Below are 22,200 nucleotides of genomic sequence, written 5' to 3'. Positions count from 1 at the left end.
GAAGAAGGCCAAAAACAAACACCTTACCCAAAAGGGACCCTCCAAAACAGCTGAGCGAGAGGCCTCGAGGAGACATTTGGCTCTAGAAAGACAATTCTCCAGGGCCCAGAGGACCAGATCCAATGAGGCAAACATGGTTTCCCCTGCCCCATTAGCGGCCCCTATACCAGAACCTACTTCCCAGGAAGTCCTTAGATCTTGGTCTCCTCTGGGGGAAACTGAACAGATGGATTCCTCTCACTCTTCCTCACCAGCATCATCACCGGACCATACTCCCACTATAGCTGCGTCCAATGACAAAGCTCAAGAGGACATGTGGTCCGCCCAATTTCAGGCATTCATGCAGGATGCCTTTTCCCAGTTTATGGCCTCTAAAGGTCAGATAAACTTTCAACCATCCCTTAAGGGACGAAATAAGGCTCCGGCTACAGATATCTCTGAGACCTCCTCTCAAATAGGAGAGGGAGAATCAATAGATCTGGACATGAATGACATGCCCCTTTCGGAGGACGAAGGGACCGCTCCTGAGCAGGCAACAAACTCTAGCCTCTTTGATCCAGCTCTACTCAAATCACTCTTAATAAAGGCAGTCTCAACGGTCAATCTAACCTCAGTTCAGGAGGAAAATCCTTCCACAAGTAAGGAGGCAAACCCCCTTTTTGCCAAAAAAGTAACACAGGATAAGTACATTCCTTGTCCAGAGGTTTTCCGCTCCTCTGTAGAGGAGCAATGGTTTTCCCTAGTAACTCCACCTACACCTAACAGCATGGAGAGGAAACTATTTAATGTGTCTCCTTCCTTTCCAGACATGCTAGAGGTTCCCACAGTAGATAGTCCCTTGATTTCATTATTCTCCACTTCTGCGATTCCAGGAGACATGGCGGAGGCCTTGAAACCAGAGGACAAGAAATTTGAACGCTCCCTCCGTCGCTCCCACATGGCCACAGCCTGGGCGGCCAAGGCGGCAACTTCCTCGTCATTCTTTGCCAGGGCCTGTATTATGTGCTTCGCGAGCTGCAAACCACTGTACCTCCTGATCAGGTCAGAACTCACCAAACTTTGGCCAAAATACTGGCTGCCTCACAATTTATGGCTGACGCCTCACTTCACGCACCAAGTATGCAGCAAGGTCAATTGCTGCCACAGTAGCCTCCCGCAGGCTACTGTGGCTTAAAAATTGGAAAACAGACCTAAAGGCCAAGTAGCAGCTATCAACGTCCAAGTACAGTGGATCACTCTTGTTTTGATCCATTTTGGATCCACATGTAAGTGAGAGCAGGGACAAGAGAAAGATTCTAGTCCACCCATCAAAGAAGCTGGATAGGAGAGGCACTCAAGAATTCCGGAGACAGGGTTTCCGCCCAGGAACCTCCTGGGACTGGAGACAGCCCTTTCGATCAGGGCAATCCTGGGACTGGTCTAGAGGCTCACGATCCTTCTATTCGAGACAGGATCGTTCCCAGGATCGCCCAAACATGGGAGCCAGAGGCCAATCCCAATCCAGGCGTCCCTTCAGAGGATCGGGAGCCCGACCCTTTAAACATTCCAAGTGACGCCAGGCAAGACATTCCCATAGGGGGTCAGTTAGGGAACTTCATCGAGGTCTGGGAGCAGACCACCACCGATGCCTGGGTACTGGAAACAATCAGGCATGGCCTGACCTTAGACTTTTGCTCTCCCCCACCAAACCGATTCATCAGATGTCCCATCTCCAGAAAGGCACACAAGGCAAGGTTGGTAACCTCGGCCATTGCACACCTCTTGGCAATTCAGGCCATAGAAAGGGTACCAAAGGAAGAGGAAGGAAGAGGATTTTACTCCATCCTCTTTGTGATCCCAAAGACATCAGGAGGGTGGAGAGCGATTCTGGACCTGAAAGGCCTGAATTATTATGTAACTTACAGGTGGTTCAAAATGCAGTCCCTAAAATCCATCCTAGCCAGTGTCAGGAAGGGCGACCTCCTATCCTCAATAGATCTCACGGAGGCGTACTTGCATATTCCCATCCATCCCAAATACCGCAAATTCCTCAGATTTACCTACGCACACCGGCATTACCAGTACAGGGCTCTACCCTTCGGTCTATCCTCAGCCCCAAGGGTATTTACCAAAATTCTAGCAGTAATAGCAGCCCATCTCAGGCTGATGCCGGTGCGTGTACAGTTTTATCTGGACGACATATTGATTCAGTCCAGCTCACATGAGCAAGCAAAATTAGACCTCCAGACCACAATTTGCATTCTACAGGATCATGGATTCTCAGTCAATGTAGAAAAGAGCTATCTCACTCCTACAAGGAAGCTCCAGCATCTGGGAGCAGTGCAGGGTATATCTTTCCCAGGAGTGCCGAAGCAGCATCTTGAAGCTGGTTCATCAGCTTCAGAGAGACAAGAGAGTACCTGTGATACAGCTCTCGAGGCTCCTGGGGAAGATGATCTCTTGTATGGGCATTGTTCCATGGGCAAGGCTCCACTCAAGGGAGTTGCAGTGGTTCCTCCTCCCCTATCAGAGGAGGAACCTCGGTACCTCCAGCAGGAGGGTCTTGGTACCAAGTTATGTGCTGAAATCACTGAATTGGTGGATATCTCCCATGATGCTCAGGGGGAGCATATTCAGGGAGCCGAACCGAGTCACGCTCACGACAGATGCGAGTCTATTTGGATGGGCAGCCCATCTGGGAACTCAGATAGCGCAGGGCCAGTGGAAACAGTCGGACCTCACTCACAGCATCAATTGGCTGGAACTTCGGGCCATACACCTGGCTCTACGCCAATTCTCCCACCTAGTAACGGGAAGACACGTTCTCGTTCTAACCGACAACGTGGCAGCAAAAGCCCATGTCAACAAGGAGGGAGGAACACGATCCATGGAACTGATGCAGGAAGCATCAGCTCTAGCTCAGTGGGCGGAAGCAAATTTGAGTTCCATCAGAGCGGAACACATCTCAGGGGAGGCAAATCTCCAGGCAGACTCCCTGAGCAGAGCCAAGGTGGACCAATCGGAATGGCGTCTGGATCCGGCTCTGTTCGAGGAGATCTCCCGGAGGTTCGGGCAACCGCACCTGGACCTATTTACCACTCCGAAGAACACGCAACTACCCAGGTTCTTCTCCAGATTCCCGACTCCGGGGTCGGAAGGAACAGACGCTCTCAGGTGTCGGTGGCCGGCGCAATTCCTGTACGCCTTTCCACCACTCCCATTAATACCGGCGACCATAAGCAAGTTGATCCTAGAAGGTGCAGAAGTACTCTTGATTGCTCCACACTGGCCACGGCGTCCGTGGTTTGCAGACCTTGTGGATCTCTCAATATCACCCCCGTGGAAGATTCCCCCGGACCGAGTAATACTCAGTCAGGGCAAGCTTTTACATCCAGACCCTCAGTGGCTGCAACTAGCCGCTTGGCATTTGAATGGCAAAGTTTAGCCATGCAATCGTATTCCTCAGGGGTGATATCGATCATTCTAGCATCAAGACGGCCTTCGACAAACAGGATCTACGACGCTACATGGAAGGGGTTCTGCAGGTGGTGCTCTCTACATCACCTAGATCCAATTTCAGTGTCTATTCCCAATATCTTAGACTACCTATTAGAAGGACTTAATAAGGGCCTATCAGTCAACACCATTCGTAGACAGGTATCGGCCCTCTCAACTGTACTTTCCTGTGACAACTTAACTTCTCTGTCGCAACATCCGGCGATTAGCGCCTTTTTAAAGGGAGCAGTCAATACTAAACCTCCTGTTACACACAGGTATCCGTCTTGGAACTTGCCTAAAGTTCTTCAAGCCTTGACTTCAGCCCCATTTGAGCCTCTCGACTCATGTTCTCTCCATCATCTATCCTTGAAGGTAGCCTTTCTAGTTGCTATCACTTCAGCGAGAAGAATCTCGGAACTAGCAGCATTATCAGTCAGGAAGGATCCCTGCATTCATTCCAAAGGTAAACAGCATCTTCCACAGATCTCAGGAACTGACTCTTCCTGATTTCTGTCCAAATCCCAAACATAGGCTAGAACATAGATGGCACAAACTGGACGTGTGTAGAGCGCTGTGTTACTACGTAAAGCGCACTTCGTCCTTTCGTAAGACGGAAGCTCTATTTGTTTCCTTCCAACCATCCACTATGGGGAAGAAGGTCTCATCTTCTACCATCGGTAGGTGGATCAGGGCTTGTATAGCCCAAGCCTATGTCTCTCAGGCAATTCCAGTGCCCCCACACGTGACGGCTCATTCAACACGCAGCGCGGCCACATCAGCAGCTTGGTCCACACAAGCCTCGGTGGAAGAGATTTGTAAGGCCGCAACTTGGTCTTCTCCCTCCGTATTCGTTAAACATTACCGTTTAGACTCCTTTGCCACAGCGGATGCTGCCTTTGGTAGAAGAGTGCTACAGCAAGTTTGCTCAGGATCCAGTGGCCTAGACACTCCCTCCCAGGGGGACATGAGGGCTTTGGTATGTCCCATCCATTGGACTCTACAGCCATCCTGCTGGAGAAGGGGCATTGTCTTATCTGAACGCCTTTTCTCAGCAGGATGATGTAGAGTCCAAACCCCCCCAGGTATTAGGTCTAGGCAGGCATCGAACAAGGAGCTGCTATATATATAAAATTCAACAAACAACTCGTCTCAGTCAAAACTGGAGTCACGCCCAAAGGAAGGGTGTGGCCAAAGTTTTGACCTAGTCTGTCGGGCGGGAAGACTGTCATAGAACCCATCCATTGGACTCTACATCATTCTGCTGAGAAAAGGCGTTCAGGTAAGACAACGCCCCTTTTCTCCAGCCATTGATAAAATAAGTCCCAAGTTTGAAAGTATTCTGTTTCTTCTTTTTCTTTCAATCTCAAATTAAGTCTGTCCATTTCCACACATTCTAGTATTTTTTAAATTATTTCTTCATTTGGTGGTATTTCTTCATTTTTCCAGTGTTGTGCGAATATGATTCTTGCTGCTATTATTACATGTAGAACCAAGTATATACTTTGTTTATCAATCTTTTCTGGCATTATATCTAATAAAAAAAGTTCAGGTTTAAAATCTACATGTTTTCCCAACATCTTTTCTAACCAAGTATGTATTTTTGTCCAATACCTTTTTGTTTTAACATATGTCCACCATACATGATAATAAGTACCCGACATTTCCAATGTCTATCTGACATATTTTTAAACATTTTTGCTAATCTTGCTGGTGGCAAGTGCCATCTATAAAACATTTTATATAGATTTTTTTACAAAGTTGACATTGTCAATTTATAATTTCTTTCCCACAAGTTTTGCCATTTTTCTAAATCTATATTATATCCAAAATTCTTTGCCCATATTATTATTGTTTCTTTCTTTCATTTTCTATTTTCAAATTCAATAAAAAGTTATAGATTTTCTTAATTAATGTCTCATCAGAGGTTAATAATGTCTGATCAAATGTCTGCTCTTTATAAAATCCATATAGTTTAACATCTTTATTGTATCTAAGTTGCATTTGTAAATATGCCCACCATGATAGATCAATACCCTGATTTTCCATCTCTTGTTTAGATTTTAAATTCCCTTCAAAATTTATATTTTTACATGTCCATGTTTTCTTGAAACTGACTAAGTTTGGATGTACAAATGCTTCCATTGTCGAAAGTGATCCTGGAATTTTCAAGTATATTTTACATTTTATTTTTTCCCATGTTAGTAATAATGCGTTTCTTATATAGTGGTTTTGAAAATACTTATGAATTTTATTTTTCCCATACCATAAGAAAGCGTGCCAACCAAGTTGTAAATCATGTCGCTCCAAATATAACAACCTTTTATTTCTAAGAATTATCCGTTCTTTTACCCATGTTAGTACAGATGCTTGATAATATAAAACCCACTTTGGCAAGCGCAAACTTCCATTTTCCTTAGCTTCTAGTAACATTTTCAGTTTGATTCTAGCTTTCTTTCCTTTGCCAAATAAATCTCAAAATTAGTGAATTTAAGTCTTCAAAAAAATTCTCTAGTTTTATAGGTATCGTTTGGAATAAAAACAATATTTTTGGTAATATATTCATTTTCACCATAGCAGTTCTTCCTAACATCGACAATTGCAAGTTTTTCCATTTTTCCAGGTTCAGTTTTATTTGATTCAGTAATTTTATATAGTTATCTTCTTTTATCATTGAACATCTTGCTGTTAGATATATTCCCAAGTATTTAACCTTTTTGACTATTTGTAGTTCTATTTTTTCTGACATTTGGGGGTTTTTTTGTCTATCTGTGAGATTTTTAAGTATCACTTTAGTTTTTTCTCTGTTTATTTTCAATCCTGCTATTTCTCCATACTGTTGTATCTTTTCCAATAATTTAGGAATCATCTCTAAAGGTTCCTCTAGTCTAGGATGAATATCAAGTCATCTACAAATGCTTGCAGTTTATAAGTTTCACCTTTTATTTCTAGTCCTTTAATCTCTATATCTTGCCTATTTCTATTTGGAACTTCCAAAGTTAGGATAAATAACAATGGAGATAGTGGACGTCCTTGTCTTGTACTTTTTCTTATCTCAAAGTTCTCTGTTTAGTCTCCATTTACAATCACTTTTACTGTTTGTTTGTGGTATATTGTTTCAATCATATTTATAAAGTTTTGTCCAAAGTCTATTGTTTTTAGTTGTTGAGTCATAAATTGCCAGGAAACATTATCAAATGCCTTTTGAGCATCTAAAAATACTAGTGCCAGTTGTTTCCCTGGATGCGTTTCATAATATACCAATATGTCCATTATTGGACAGCTTTTTGGTCTTAGCCATGGTGGAGAGTTTGGAATCTGATTGATTGATTGCTTCTGTGGACAAGTGTCTTTTATACAAGTAACAATCTGTGATTAGGAGCTCTCCCTTTAATCTCAGCTCATTATCTGTATAACAAAGTATAAAAGACACCTGGGAGCCAGAAATCTTGCTGATTGATAGGGGATCAAATAAATCAATAAAATGCAAATCAATGATTAACTTTTTTGAAATGCGTTTTTCTGGATTTTTTTTTTGTTGTTATTCTGTTTTTCACTGTTCAAATAAACCTACCATTAAAATTGTAGACTGATCATGTCTTTGTCAGTGGGCAAACGTACAAAATTAGCAGGGGTTCAAATACTTTTTTCCCTCACTGTATGACCCATTAAAATTAAATGGAAAGTTGATTAACTCTGAGAGCTAGAACCTTATCCTTTTGGCTAAGATCAAGTTTGTGTGTGTGTATGTGTATGTATGTGTGTGTGAAGAACCATTAAAAATGTTTCAGATTAATAATTTTTATTTCAGATAATCATTTAATGGAATAAGAATACATTATGAACTGTTAAACTGTATGTGAATGCAGCAGGACTGGCTTTTAGCACCACTTCATCACCCTTCATTTTTCTCTGTTTTTATCTTCTATGAAGTTTAGAACTCATCTGTTCTCCAGCATGATGAGTGTAGAATCCACTGGATGGGTTATTTCAGCCTTCCTGTTCGGATAGACTAGGTCAGAACTTTGGCCACGCCTCCCTCAGGGTGTGTCTTCCCCAGTTTTGACTTAGTCTTGAGCTCGGTTGGGCGCAAGAAAATTGGCTCTCTTAGGCTAGGTTAATTCAATTTTTGGCATTGTTTTATAATTGATATCTCTTTCTTAAATTGTAATTAGCTTTTCAATTGGCAGTTGATTTAAATTGGATCTAAATTTCGTGATTTGGCTAGTTTTCACGCTAAAATTCATTTGGGGCCTTCTGGCTTCTAGCCACAGGCTTCTCTGTGGGGAGCAGCAAAATCCCTTTTTTCCGGCTGAGGACTCAGCTCTCAGGCAGCGAAGAGCGGAGCCGCGGGCCAGCGGTTCGGCTGCCTTTCGGCAAATCGGAGTCCCTAGGGTCTCAAATGATTCAGGCTTCCCTTCGACTTCGGATGCACGAGGTTTCTGCTTGGATCCCGAGATCGCGGCAGCAGAGAACGTTCGATTAACCGCCTGTTTTCAGGGAATTATTGTTTTAATTCTAACCAGCTCTGGAATCGGTTTCTGGCTGGGGATTATTTTCCCTCAATTCCTTTCCTTGCGTAATTGCCCTCCTTGGGAGGCTATAAGGGAGGTGCAGTCGCCATTCTAACTGCGTGGGAAGCAGGCGGCCGCCATTTTGAAGCCAGCAGAAACAACGGCCGCCAATTTGGGTGTGGCCTGAACAGTCGCCATCTTGAGTGGGACCTTTTGTACTAGGAAGCCATTTTGGATTGCCTCGGTGTGTTTCACAGCATAGAGGCCTGATCCTCATTTACAGGCCTGACTTGTCAGTCCTATCTTGGGGGAAAGTTATACAACTGATCTCAGATACTTATTGTGGATCATTTGGATGATAGATTCGTACTTTGATTCTGCACAAACCGCAGATCTACTGAATTTCCACGAGCTTTGGGGTGAGTTGAGCGAAGGGGCGTTGTTAATCCACTTGTTGATATTAGTGTGTGGCATTAGTCACTGGCCTAGACAGACAGTTCTAGAGAACTATCTGACTGCCCCTTGCCATTGCTGTTGTGCAGAGCGAGGATGGGTTTTCCATCTCTGTCAACCAGATCTGCGTCTTGGTCTCCCCCCACCATCTGGATATTTCCTACTCGGTATATCTGGATTGCAATGGTAGACAGTTCCTCGCCTCAGGCATCACAGAGTTTAGGGATTCCCCCCTCTCAATCAAAGTGCAGATCTACTGATTTGGAATCGGGGGGGCGGGGGGAAAGAAGGCCAAAATTAAACATATTTCTCCCAAGGAACCCTCTAAATCGGCTGAGCGAGAGGCTTCGAGGAGACATTTGGCACTGGAGAGGGAATTCTCCAAAGCCCAAAGGCTCAGGTCCAGTGAAGTGGAAATGGTTTTCCCCGCTCCACTGGACATTCCTACACCTGAACCTCCTGTTGTTTCTTATTATGATGAATCACGGGCTTGGTCTCTTCAGGGGGAAATTGAGCAGGTTGGGCCCCAAAGCTCCTCATCGTCTTTGGCTCACCAAGGATCTGAGGGCATTTACATACCAGCTGAGGCTGGTGCCAATTGCATGGAGCAGGGTGACATATGGTCAGCTCAGTTCTAGTCTTTCATGCAAAATGCATTTACACAATTCATGTCTTCCAGGGGACAACGACCTTTTCAACCACCTCCGTCTGTCGCTCCATCTCAGACAGGGTGTACCACAGTCCCCGCTTTGGGTGTTTCGGAGACCTCTTCCCAATTGGAAGAGGAGGAGTCTGTTGACCTGGAGTTAGATGACACGCCCATGTCAGAGGATGAGGAGGCAGCGCCTGAGCAGGCGCCAACTTCGGGACTTCTCTCTTCCGGTCTTTACTGTTAAAGGCCATTACTACAGTTAACCTCACCTCGGTACAGAAGGAGAAACCTTCTATCTCCACCAGTCAGGAGGCTAATCCGCTGTTTGCGGAACAGGTGGTGAAAGACAAGCAGATTCCTTGTCTGCAGGTTTTCCGTACCACAGTGGAGAAACAGTGGTCTTCCCTGGCCACTCCTCCCTCTCCCAACAGTTCAGAGAAGAAACTGTTCAATGTTTCATTTGCTTCCCTTTTGGAAGTCCCTTCTGTTGACACCCCCCTGACTTCTCTGTTTTCTGCAGCAGCTATTCCAGGGATATGGCTGAGGCACTGAAAGTGGAGGACAAGAAGTTTGAACTCTCCCTCCGTAGCGCACACCTGGCTTCGGCATGGGTGATAAAGGCCGCTACTTTGTCTTCTTTCTTCGCCAGGGCTTCGATCATGTGGCTTCGTGAGCTTCAGGCAATTGTTCCTCCTGACCAGGTTCGAACACACTAGACAGTAGGAAAACTTGTGACTGCTGCAGAATATGTGGCCGATGCTTCTCTTTATTCGACCAGGTACTCCGCCAGATCTATTGCACCATGGTGGCCTCTCGTAGACTGCTATGGCTGAAACAATGGAGAGCAGACTTAAAGTCAAAGTGGTGTTTGTCCACATCTAAATACAGTGATACTCTGTTGTTTGGTCCAATCTTGGAACCTCAAATAATTGAGGGCAAGTATAAGCGCAAGATCCTGGCTCATCCCTCCAAAAGGTCTGATAGGAGACCGCAACAAGAATTTCGTAGACAGCCCTTCCGTCCCAGTAACCCCTGGGAGTGGAGACAGCCCTTTTGGGCGGGGCAGTCCTGGGATTGGTCAAGAGGCTCGAGATCCTTACCCCCCCAGGCAGGATCGCTCGCAGGACCGCCAAAGCACGGGAGCCAGGGGACAGTTCCAGGCCAAGCGTCCCTTTCGGGGATCAGGGGGCCGCCCGTACAGGCGTTCCAAGTGACGCCAGGGAGGACTCTCCCATCGGGGGTCAGCTGGCACTGTTCAGCGACATTTGGGAAGCGACCACCACCGACTCTTGGGAAAGGGAGACAGTCAAGTACAGTCTGGCCCTGGAGTTCTACTCCTCCCATCCAGACAGATTCATACGGTGCCCAGTGTCACGAAACGTAAACAAATCATAATTAGTAGCCATAGCTATCTCCCATCTGTTAGAAATCCAGGCCATAGAACAGGTTCCAAAGGCCCAAGAAGGGAAGGGATTTTATTCCATTCTGTTTGTGGTCCCAAAAACCTCAGGAGGATGGAGGGTGATATTGGACTTGAAGGATCTAAACCACTTTTTGACCTACAGAAGGTTCAAGATGCAGACCCTAAAGTCTATTCTCATCAGCATCAGAAAAGGGGATTTCCTCTCCTCAATAGACCTCACAGAGGCGTACCTACACATTCCCATACTCCCAGAACACCGCAGGTTCCTTCGGTTTTGTCACACGCACCGACATTACCAATACAGAGCCCTTCCCTTCAGTCTATCTTCAGCTCCAAGGGTTTTTACAAAGATCTTGGCAGTCTTGGCAGCTCACCTCAGGTTGATGCCGGTGCGCGTGCAGTGTTACCTGGACGACATTCTTGTTCAGGCGGCACAGTCCGACCTGCAGATCACGATACAAACTCTTCAAGCTCATGGGTTCTCTGTGAACTTCAAGAAGAGCCACATGATCCCCACAAAGCGCCTTCTCCATCTAGGGGTGATCATAGATTCGGAGATTTGCAAGGTTTATCTCTCCCAGGATCATTGGGTCAGCATCTGGAAGTTAGTACTTCAAGTTCGGAAGGACAAAATGGTGCCCCTGGTGCAGCTGTCCCAGCTCCTGGGAAAGATGGTGTCTTGCATGGAGATCGTTCCATGGGCCAGGCTTCACGCCTCCAATGGTTCCTTCTTCCCTTCCAGAAACAGAACCTCAGTTCTTCCACCAGAAGGGTCAGGGTTCCACACCACACTTTGTTATCTCTCCAGTGGTGGATGTTGTCCGCCATGACCAAGGGGACCATCTTCAAAGAACCTCTCAGGCTCACCCTGGCCACAGATGCCAGTCTATTCGGTTGGGGTGCACATCTCCAGACTCATCTGGCACAGGGTCAATGGTCCCGGTCGGACCTAGTTCACAATATAAACTGGCTCGAACTCAGGGCCATACATTTAGCACTCCAATAGTTCTCATCCCTAATGGAAGGGAAACATGTCCTGATTCTGACAGACAACGTGGCAGCCAAGGCTCATGTCAACAAGCAGGGAGGGACCCGATCCTGGTCACTCATGCAGGAGGCCTTGGATCTGGGTCTGTGGGTGGAGTCCCACTTAGCATCCATCAGGGCAGAACACATTTTGGGGGAGGTGAATCAACAAGCAGACTCCCTGAGCAGGGCCACGATGGACCACTCGGAGTGGCGACTGGACCCGGATCTGTTCAGGGACATCTCATGGAAGTTTGGTCTTCCTCTCGTGGATCTCTTTGCCTCCCCGTCGAACACCCAACTCCCCAGATTCTTCTCCAGGTTCCCGACACGGGGAGCAGAGGGAACGGATGCTCTTCGGTGTCAGTGGCTGGGGGGGGTCTACATTATGCCTTTCCTCCCCTTCCATTGTTACAGGCAACCATCCGCAAGCTGATCCAGGAAAGGGCGGAGGTAATCTTGAAAGCTCCACATTGGCCAAGGTATCCGTGGTTTGCTGACCTTGTGGACCTCTCGCTTTTGCCACCGTGGAAGATTCCACCGGAGTGAGTGGCTCTCAGCCAGAGGAACCTTCAACATCCAGATCCACAATGGCTCCAGTTGGCTACATGGCACTTGAGCGGGAAAATTTAGCTGGGCAATCCTATTCGTCGGGGGTGATCTTGATGATTCAAGCATCGAGACGACCTTCGACAAACAGAATTTATGATGGCACGTGGAGAAACTTCTGCTCCAAGCACAATCTTAACCCGCTGTCGGTATCGATTCCAAACATCTTGGATTATCTGTTGAAAGGTCTGAACAAGTACCATCCGCAGGCAGATCACGGCCCTTTCAACGGTCCTTTCCTGCAATAATGGGGGTCCTTTGTCACAACATCCGGCAGTCAGTGCCTTTCTAAAAGGGGTGGTTAACTCCAGACCGCCCATGGTACATCGCTATCCGTCTTGGGATTTACCCAAGGTGTTGCAGGCTTTGACTTCTCCTCCGTTTAAACCTCTCAGTTCTTGTTCTCTTCATTTTCTATCCTTAAAGGTGGCTTTCCTGGTAGCTATCATGTCAGCTTGGCGGATATCGGAATTGGCCGCACTTTCAGTTAGGGCTGATCTGTGTACCTTTTTTGAGGACAGGGTGGTCCTCAGATTGGACCCTTCCTTCATTCTGAAGATTAATACATCTTTCCACGGGTCCCAGGAATTAGTCCTTCCCAAATTTTTTTTTATTTTTTTTTTAGAAATTTTTTTTATTTTCCTTCCCAATTTTTACCCGCATTTCTCACATAGGCTGGAATGGCAGTGGCATAAATTGGATGTACACAGGGTTCTGCGTCACTGTGTCAAATGAACCTCGGCTTTTCGCAAGTCGGAGGCCTTATTCGTGTCATTTCAACCCTCTGCCATGGGTTGGAAGGTTTCATCTTCTACCATAGGCAGGTGGATTAGGGCATGCATTTCTCGGGCTTATATTTCCCAGTCACTTCCAGTTCCCACGCACATCACAGTTCACTCGACGCGCAGTGCTACCGTGTCTGCGCCTTGGTCCCCACAAGCCTCGGTCGAGGAGATTTGTAGGGCTGCGACGTGGGCTTCCCCGTCCGCATTTGTTAGACATTACAAGATAGATAGTTTTGCAGCAGCGGATGCTGCATTTGGGAGGCGGGTCATACAACAGGTAGTTTCTTCTCAGGGGTCACAAGCCTAGACTTCCCCCCCAGTAGAGACATGAGCAGCTTTGGTATGTCCCAACCAGTGGATTCTACACTCATCATGCTGGAGAAGGGGCGTTGTCTTACCTGAACGCCTTTTCTCAGCATAATGATGTAGAATCCACACCCTCCCTTGAGGTAGTCTAGGCAGGTGACTTGATATTTGGAGCCAATGCGCCAGACTTCATCAGAGATGCTTCGCCACGTCAAAACTGGGAAGACACACCGTGAGGGAGGCGTGGCCAAAGTTCTGACCTAGTCTATCCGAGCAGGAAGGCTGAAATAACCCATCCAGTGGATTCTACATCATCATGCTGAGAAAAGACGTTCAGGTAAGACAACGCCCCTTCTAAGATTTGCGCCTATTTATCTATTTAATTATTTTTTAAGGCAGTCCAAGTACAATATTTTTTTAAAAAGTAAATAGCAATTAAATAGGGGAGAGAAATAATAGAAGCAGGCACTGGCACATTCCTATCTCAGAGTTTTAGGAAAAACTCAGATTTTCAAAGAGTGTTCAAAGCTTGCAGGACCATGTCAATCTGAACCTACATATGCTATAGGACGTTGTTCTAAAGAGTAGGTACCTCAACGGAGAAAGCATACTTCCTAGATCCCATCAGATGACATTAGATAATAAGTGATATCCAAAGCTTACCTGTTCTATTGGATTTTACATAGTGGACAGAAATTAGGGCAGAGAAGTACTTCCTCATATAACCAGCCAATATGCTATGGAGGACTTTGTAGGTGATTACTATCACCATGAACTAGAACTAGAAGCTTGGGGAATTGTTTACTTTTTTTCTTGGTCTAGGTTAATCTTACTGTTAATTTCTGTTCATCTGGGTAATGATTGATGGTGAGGAGGTATTTTGGTCTTTTTGTTCCCTTTTTGACTTTTTGATTGTCTCTTTGAATGGCACATAGATGGTCTCAGATGCTCACAGTTTCCCAGTTGAAACTATGCCTTCTGACTGCTAACTGGTGTTCATGGATGTGCTCTGCTAGTCCTCTAGCTTTTTGTTCTACAGGCATATAAACCAACCAGAGCCCTCCAAGATATCCTAAGTATACCAAAAAGACCAAGCAGCCCCAGAAGAAAAGCAGTCATCTACAACATGTGTAGGACAAACAGGCAGAAGAATAGCAGATAACATCTATGAACACCAATTAGTTGTCAGAAGACGTATTGAAAACTCCTTAATTTCACAACACATGCACAGACTTAAAACATAATTTCAACTGGAAAACTGAGCATCCTAGACAAAGCACAGTCCAAAGACAATAGAAAATTCCTGGAAGCTGGCACTTGAATCAGCCATCAACAGGCACATAGAGATTAATAACATCTATATACCTTTTAAGAGAGACAATCAAAAAGCCAAAAAGAAAACAAAAGTACCAAAACACCTCCTTACCAGCAATCAACACCCAGATGAGCAGAGATTAACTCTAGATAACAATGAAGAAGTAAACAATACCTATCAAGGAACCACCAATTCAGATAAACAAGCTAACAATAAACAACAATGGAACCACCAAGATCACTCCCACCACACTGAAAGGGCAAGTCACTGATATATAAAATAAGCAAATCTCTCATTTTATATTATCACTCTGCTCTAGCACTGCTGATGTTACCTAGTTTGGTAATGAAATATTGGAAGAAAACAACCAAGCTCAGAGAGCACCAAGGATCCCAGAATTCAACCCTGAGCTACAAATATTCTCTTCCATTGATAATGATTTACTGCAGCTTAATGACAGTTTAACTAAGACAAACAATACTATGTCTTGGCTTTTGTACATCTTACTCAAATATCAGCTACTCGATGAAGTATCTATCATAGTATCTGCAATTCTATGCTGTTTTCTCCCTCTGTTTTGAATCAGTAGAAAATTTGTCATTCACTTCTCAGCAGTGAGGTTGGAATCATCTGATCAATGTTTACATTCTTTTCAATGTTTACAAGTTTTTAGGCCAGATTGAAAACTGTTTCATCTTCAGCTCTATGTATCAGATGCAGTAAGTGCAGAATTATCAGGAGCATTTATTTATTTAGAAAAACTGCAGGATGTTTAATGTCTACTTAGATATTCTCTTCTAGTGCCAACCTCAAAGCTTCTTGAGCACAGCTCTGATTAGTTTCTGCCATAGTCTCAGTATAGATTAAAATATCAGCCAGGTAAACTAACAGTCCTTTGAACAGGTGTTCATACAGGACTTTTGTTTATTAGCTGCAGAAACACAGCAGGGACCCCTTGTAGTCCAAAACGGAGAACCCGTAATTAGAAATCCTAAGGGATAATTGAAAGCCAGTTTCTACTTATCCCCTGTTTTGTTTCTCGCTCCTGCAAATCCAGCTTGGTGAAGATCTTCCCCTTGGCCAAACAGGCTAGCGTGTCCTTAATGAGGGGAAGTGGGTTAACACTTTCCACATGCAAAGCATTAAGCTCAGATAGTCCACTCATAGATGAGGGGTCTCCTTTTTTCCATAAAAGTCTGACAGGTTGGCTGAATCTCCACTTCAGGTTTTTGTTCATAAAAGTCCGCAATTCCTCCAGTTCCCTAGGGGTCATGGGTAGTTTGGTCCCCAGTAGAATTTCTATGGAACAGTCAGTTGGCTGGTGGGGTGGGAGCGCATCTGACTTTCTCTCACTGAAGATATCCCATAAGTCCCAGTACTCTTTAGAGATCCAAGGATCAACTTGGGGTTGGTCTTTGGCAGCTGCTCCCACCTTCTGTTTTGGTTTTGTCTGCTGCCGCTTAGAATAGGCTTCTGACAGCCAGCCCACTGGATTTTTTTAGCAATCTCCTGCAGTTCACATAGGGGTTTCATTTCAGAAGCCAAGACAGTCCTAACACAAGGGGTCTCTCCATGCCAGAGCCAACGATGAAGCTCAGGATCTCTATGTGTGCACCCATTCTCAACTCTATTGACTCGGTGACATATGTTGCTGTGATTTCCCCCTGCCACTGAGCCATCCAGCTGGCAAAAAGCAATGGGCATTTTAGGTAGTTTGAGTTTCATGGCCAGTTTCTCAACCAAGGCAGGGTTGACCAGGTATCTGATGCACCCCAAGTCCTGGAGGTTCCCTTGCACCCCTAGGATCAAACTGCCAGTTCTAAGGGGATAATTACTGGGTTGGCTGGGTGACTTACCAAGGGATCATCATCACAGTCCACTTCGCTTTCCACCGGGCTGGTTGGAATTCTCCTGCCTTCTTGAGGAATGGGGTGAACTCTACGTTTTCTATTCCCTTCAGTGTGGTCTCACTGGTTATCTGAGTCACCTTCTGGGTTGGGGGTGCACTTGGCAGTTGGCAACTCGGTGCCCCTCTTTCCCACACCTAAAGCAGCCAGTGGATCATTGGGGGCTCTACTCACGTAGAGGCTGTTTTGGAGCCTCTTTCTTTTCGGGGGGGGGGGAATCTTCACCACCCATGGCTCGGTCAGTCAGTTTCCACTTTTTCTGCTATAGAGGGTGGTGAGGGCATCCCTGGAGATATAGATGTTATAGCCCATCTCAGAAACATCTGATCAAGATGTCTTCTGGCCAGTTGGTCAATCTGCAGGCCAGGTCATGAAACTCCTGGATGTACCATTCCCCTGTGCCCTTGACTGACGGTCTTTATGCGGTCTCTGACTTTGTCTGACTTCGATTAAGGGTTTTTTGAAGTGCTTCTGAAGTGCAACCATGAAGTGGTTGAAGTTTCTCAACTCCGAGGCGTCATCATTTTGGAGGGTGATCATCCATTCAGCTGCGGTCCCCTCCACTGCCATGGTCAGGCACTGCACTTTAGCCAATTTCAGTGGCTATTTCTGGACCATACTCTTGCATGTATGTCTGAACTTGCACCAGGAAGAATTTCAATCGCTTGGAGTCTCTGTTGAACTTTACTCCCAGGGCTGGTGTCTCTCCCGTGCAGGCACTGCCCCTGCAACTGGTGTGTGCTAGGCTGCGGAGCCATGTGCTGGGACAATTGCTGCTGTTGGGCAACTCTGTGTTGCTGCCATCACAGTAGCCAAGGTGGTTGCCCCATCACTCACTGTGGCTGGAGTTGGCTGGTAAGTGGGATGTGCTGCCCAACTAGGGCTTCTTGTGTTTTGAGGTTACCAAAAGCTGTCCTCAGGATCTTAATGGCATACTTCAGCATTCAGTCCTCTTTCTCCAGCTCGCATGCAGTCAATTTTTCCTCTAGTTCCTCCAGCTTTACTCGCATTTCTTGCCAGTGGCTGCCTTGGCCCCAAGAGATGAATGTCAGTCACATGGGTTTCTCTTCTCACTCTTCCTTTTTTCCAGCCCCGAGGGACCATTGGGGTCTTAGTGGGTTGTCCTCTTCCAGCCACTCAGATAGATCCAGACCTCCAAGAGGGGTTTTTGAAGATGCCTTCTCCCGGGCTTCAATTTCTTCCTGGTTCCTCCCTTCAGCCAACATTGTTTGCATGGTCCCCATGTTAGAGATGATTTTCTCTTTGGGTTGATCACAACTGCAGAGCTAGCCTAATGACAGACCTGCCCCAGTCTGATCCCTTAGGAAAGAAACACCCCCGACTCCATTTAGTTAAAGCAAAGGGTTCTCTTACTAAAAGTGTTGGCTTCAGTAAAGTCAAGCTGGGTCTGAATTTTTCCTTGCTCAAAAGATAGATAAAAGTTCATCCGCATCCCATCCCTCCCCCCCCCCCATGACCAGTCCATTTCCAGCCATTCAAAACTTTCCAAAATGTTTTCAGAACGCTGAGATGTTTGGGGATAATCCACATATTTTCTCAGGTTGCCTAGCCTTGGGACACTGGTACACATTGGATCTGGGCTGCTTTGGTCTTTATCACCTATCATTCCCCTCCCAATTTCCTATCACGTACACACAGCTTTATTGCCCTTACATCTTCCTCCCCTTTCCAGTCTTTGATTGCAGGATTCCTGTGAGGAGCCAAGCCGAACCAGGGAGAGCAGACAGCCTGGTAGTTGACTTTAAATCAGTCACTCTGTCTCATCCCAACCCACTCATAGGCTTGTTGTTTTGGGGAAAAATAGGAGTTGGGAGCATTAACTATACCATTTCTGAGTTGATAAAAAATAAGAATGAGATAAAATCTTATACAGTATATACAAAGCTACTATTGATATAAATCTGATTAAATATCTTTTTTTTTTCAGATTTTAGTGACCACCCACAAGCAGTTTCTTCTAGGTAAGTTGTTACCTCTTTTTTGCATTTCTCTCTTCTCTTCATAAGTAAAGATATAAAATAGAATTTGTTTTCTATTTTTTTGTACAAAATTACTATGCGGAGGAAATTGCTCTAACTTAACTTTTGGTGTGACAAACTAGTAGGTTTATTTTATTGCTATTTTCACTTTTCTGCAGATGTCTAAAATATAGTGCCATTATATTAAGGAGTTTAATTCTAAATAGTTTGCTGCTTTGTGCTATAAAATCAATGAAAAATGGCAAAGCTTATAAAGTTCTGAGTATTACAGTTGAAATGCTAAAAGCTGGTTGTGACATTTTACACAAGATTAGCAAATGCCTCGAGATACCTCGGAAAAATACCCGATGCATGAAAAAATGCTGAAGTGATTCTTATATATAAGAAAGGGCTCAAGATGATTTAAAGAACTATTGCCCAATAAGCCTTCTTTCAGTCATCTACAAGGTTTTCACCAAGATAATAGCAAAAAGAATATTGAGAACATTAAATAATGTACAACCAACTGAACAGGTAGGGTCCAGTACTGGTTACAGCACAATGGATCATATCCAAATTGTTCAACAAGTCAATGAAAGACACAATGAATACACCATGCTTCTGTGCACAGTTTTCATTGACTACGAAAAGGCATTTGCTTAGTATTCCAGCAAGCAATAATTAATGCAGTGCTCAATTAAGGCATAGACGCTGCTTACATAAGCTTTACTACACGGGTGTCAAACTCACCATGTCACGTGAAGTGTTGTAATTTTTTTTTACATTGCCGGAGCTGGGGTGTCCCGGTCTCTATATGATGCAACCCAGTCCATGGGCCGGCAGTTTAACACCCCTGCTTTACTACAATCAATATTTGAAAAAACAGTGATAACAATTTGCCTCAATGATCTTAAAGTGGAATTCAACAGAACGATGTGTACAACAAGACAATACAATATTACTTATCCTTTTCTCAGCCTGCCTCGAAGAAGTATTTCGTAAACTGGACTGGGCAAAAAATGGAATAAAAATCAATGACGCCTATTTAAATCACTTAAGATTTGCAGATGACGTTGTTCTCTTCTCACAAGACCCAGAAGAGTTACAAAGATACATACAAGAGCTGCACAAAGCAGGAGAACCACTTGCCTTAAAAATAAATCTGAAAAAGAGCCAAGTTATGTTTACTAAATTAACCAAAGTGGAAAAATGTTGTATCTGGAAAAGAACTAGATATAGTAGATTATTATATATAGGCCCACAGATCTTAAGGGAAGGTAATATAATAAAGGAAATGAAACAGCATGTTAAATGTAGTTGACAGGCATTTGGCAAGCTAAGCATAATTTTCAAGAACAACCTCCCCTATTCCTGAAGAGAAATGTTTTTGATCAGTATGTGTTACCTATTTTATATGCCAGTGAAACACTAACCTCAATTGATACAAAAATTGGACACTAACCTTGATACAAAAACTATGAGTGGCACAAAGATCTATGAAAAGATATATGCTCAGCATCACAAGACAAGATAGAAAGACCTGCACATGGATTAGAGAACCAACAAAGGTTTATGATATCTTCAAGAGAATAAAAGAATGGAAATGGAAATGGGCTGGTCACATAGCAAGAACTGATGATAGCTGGACTAAGGCAGTCATAGAATGGATTCCACTTGATAAAAAGCATCCACAAAAGAGACCTAAAACAAGATAGATCAATGACATCAAAAAGTATTGCGTAACCAACTGGCAAAAGAAAGCTCAAGACCATATTGTTTAGAAACATGTGGAAGAGGCCTTCATTCTGTAGTGGATAGACAATGGCTAGAATGAAGATGATGATGAGTTTGCTGCTTGGACGTAAAGACTCTAGAATAGTAATCTATAATCTCTGTTACAATAAGATTTTGCATAGTATTCTATAACGGGTGTCAAACTGCCAGCCCGCGGGCCAGATGCATTGTAGCAAAACCGCGCCCACCCCATTGCCGGCAATGGCAAAAAAGTCGCAATACATCGCAACACGTCATGTGATGTTGCGAATTTAACACCTCTGTTCTATAAGAATGAGTATATTTTTTAAAAAATGTTCAGGTTGTTTTTCCTATGCTCTAAGTAATATTATTCCTATATGAATAGATTGGCATGAGAACTGAGACACTATATCTCAAATAATTGGCTTTTTCAACATTATGAATTGCATGAAAAAACTGAATGACTGATTCAACATGTATTGCTATAGGACAAATCTCTTTTGCAGCAGCTTTGTGATTACAGTAATGCATTTTAAAATAGAAGTAGGAAAAACAGTTAAGTTGATTGTCTGAATTTTGATTTGTATTCTGACTGCATTTAACATTTTTGCCTTTCTTTTTTAGGCTGCCAAAAGATTTTTTTGACAAAATTGAGCAAACAGAAGTAGAAACAATATCTTCAAAAGATTCAAGTGGTGTCTTATTAGGAAACTATAAAACAGAGGAAGGAAGGACAGACGAGATGACAAAAGAAATTACAGAGAAGAACAGCAAAGCTCCATTGCCAACAACAGCTCAATATGAAACATCTTCAGATCTTGTTCCAAAAGCAGAACTTGTAGCCTGTTCATCAGCAGGTAAGATTAACATTTGTAGATACCATCAGATAACTATCTCCCCAAAATCCCAAACCCTATCATCCAAGGCCACTAGAACAAAGATGACATGAATAATAATAATGCAAGCTTAATTTATCTTGAAGAAATGGTTTGGTTTCTAGATATATACAAAGCACTTTAATACAAAATCCTTGACTTTTGCAATTGCTTTGAGGAGGGCTGTTCTGTCTGGGCCAACATGGGAATGGGCAGTCATGTCCCTAATACGAGGTTTCTGGAGGAAATTTTGAAATAAAGAAGCAAGTGTTTAAGTAGCGCATGGCACAGTAAAGAAGTCATTCTGTACATAACCAATCAAGAACTGGCTAGAGTGTAAGATATGAAACAAATAATTGCTGCTTTGGAACCTTTCAATTTGGTGCTGATCTAGTATTTTTCTGGTATTGTAGTGACTGGTGATAAATATGAAATTGCCTGGTCTATTTGTCTCTAAGGCAATTTCTATATCTCACTCACATTTTATTTAGTTTTAGTTTTATTCAGTATCATAGAACAGGTTATGGTTTAACTAAATAATAGTGAGAAGGATTTCCTTATCCTTCCTTTTCACTGTTTTTCAGATCAACCCTTATTTGAGTTTAAAAGCCTGCCTCTTCCCCTGAATCAATGCTTGAAGCAGTTCTCAAGTGGCAGCAACAGCATAGTCCAATGTCATCAGTTAATGGTATTCCACGAGCATCACTCATTGAGATGGAAGGTGACAGATTTTGCTGCCTTCTCTCTTTGATTGGCCTTGACTCCAGGTTCTTTCACAAAGTATTTTCAGCAGTATTATGGTTGCAGGATGCAGAGAGAAAGAGATAGGTGTTCCGCATGGTGGTTAAATGTCTTATTTCTCCTGCATCATGCCCTGGTGTTTGTGCCTTGGTATAGACCCAGCACTTTCCATGCCAAAAGCCTGAACATGACTGATATGACAGATGAGGTGTGCATGGGTATGAACACAGTAGACCCAGCACATGAAGGTCAATCTGGAGCTATTAGCATCCCAGCCAATGTTAACTTTGGCACCAGTGCTTTCACAGACACCTGCTATAGTTAACTGACTGTTAACACTGAATATAAAGTAGAACAGGAGAAGGTTAAGCCTGCAGATTAAGCTC

At 44.1% G+C, this 22,200-nt stretch overlaps 1 protein-coding gene across 1 annotated transcript in view; it reads left to right on the top strand.

Annotated features, from left to right (window-relative positions):
• Positions 1–22,200, top strand: part of ZNF830 (zinc finger protein 830) — a 100,766-nt gene that overhangs the window by 22,497 nt on the left and 56,069 nt on the right. The window contains exons 4-5 of the mRNA XM_039332129.1: positions 18,413–18,446; positions 20,823–21,055. Of these exons, the coding sequence (XP_039188063.1) occupies positions 18,413–18,446; positions 20,823–21,055 (267 nt within the window). The remainder of the gene's footprint in view (positions 1–18,412; positions 18,447–20,822; positions 21,056–22,200) is intronic.

Source organism: Crotalus tigris, unplaced genomic scaffold (assembly GCF_016545835.1).
Source record: "Crotalus tigris isolate CLP2741 ecotype Arizona unplaced genomic scaffold, ASM1654583v1 scf7180000017623.1712378, whole genome shotgun sequence".
In the NCBI taxonomy this organism is placed as follows: domain Eukaryota; kingdom Metazoa; phylum Chordata; class Lepidosauria; order Squamata; family Viperidae; genus Crotalus; species Crotalus tigris.
The sequence above is the reverse complement of the archived record's forward strand: the minus strand, read 5'-3'. Positions and strand labels throughout refer to the sequence as shown.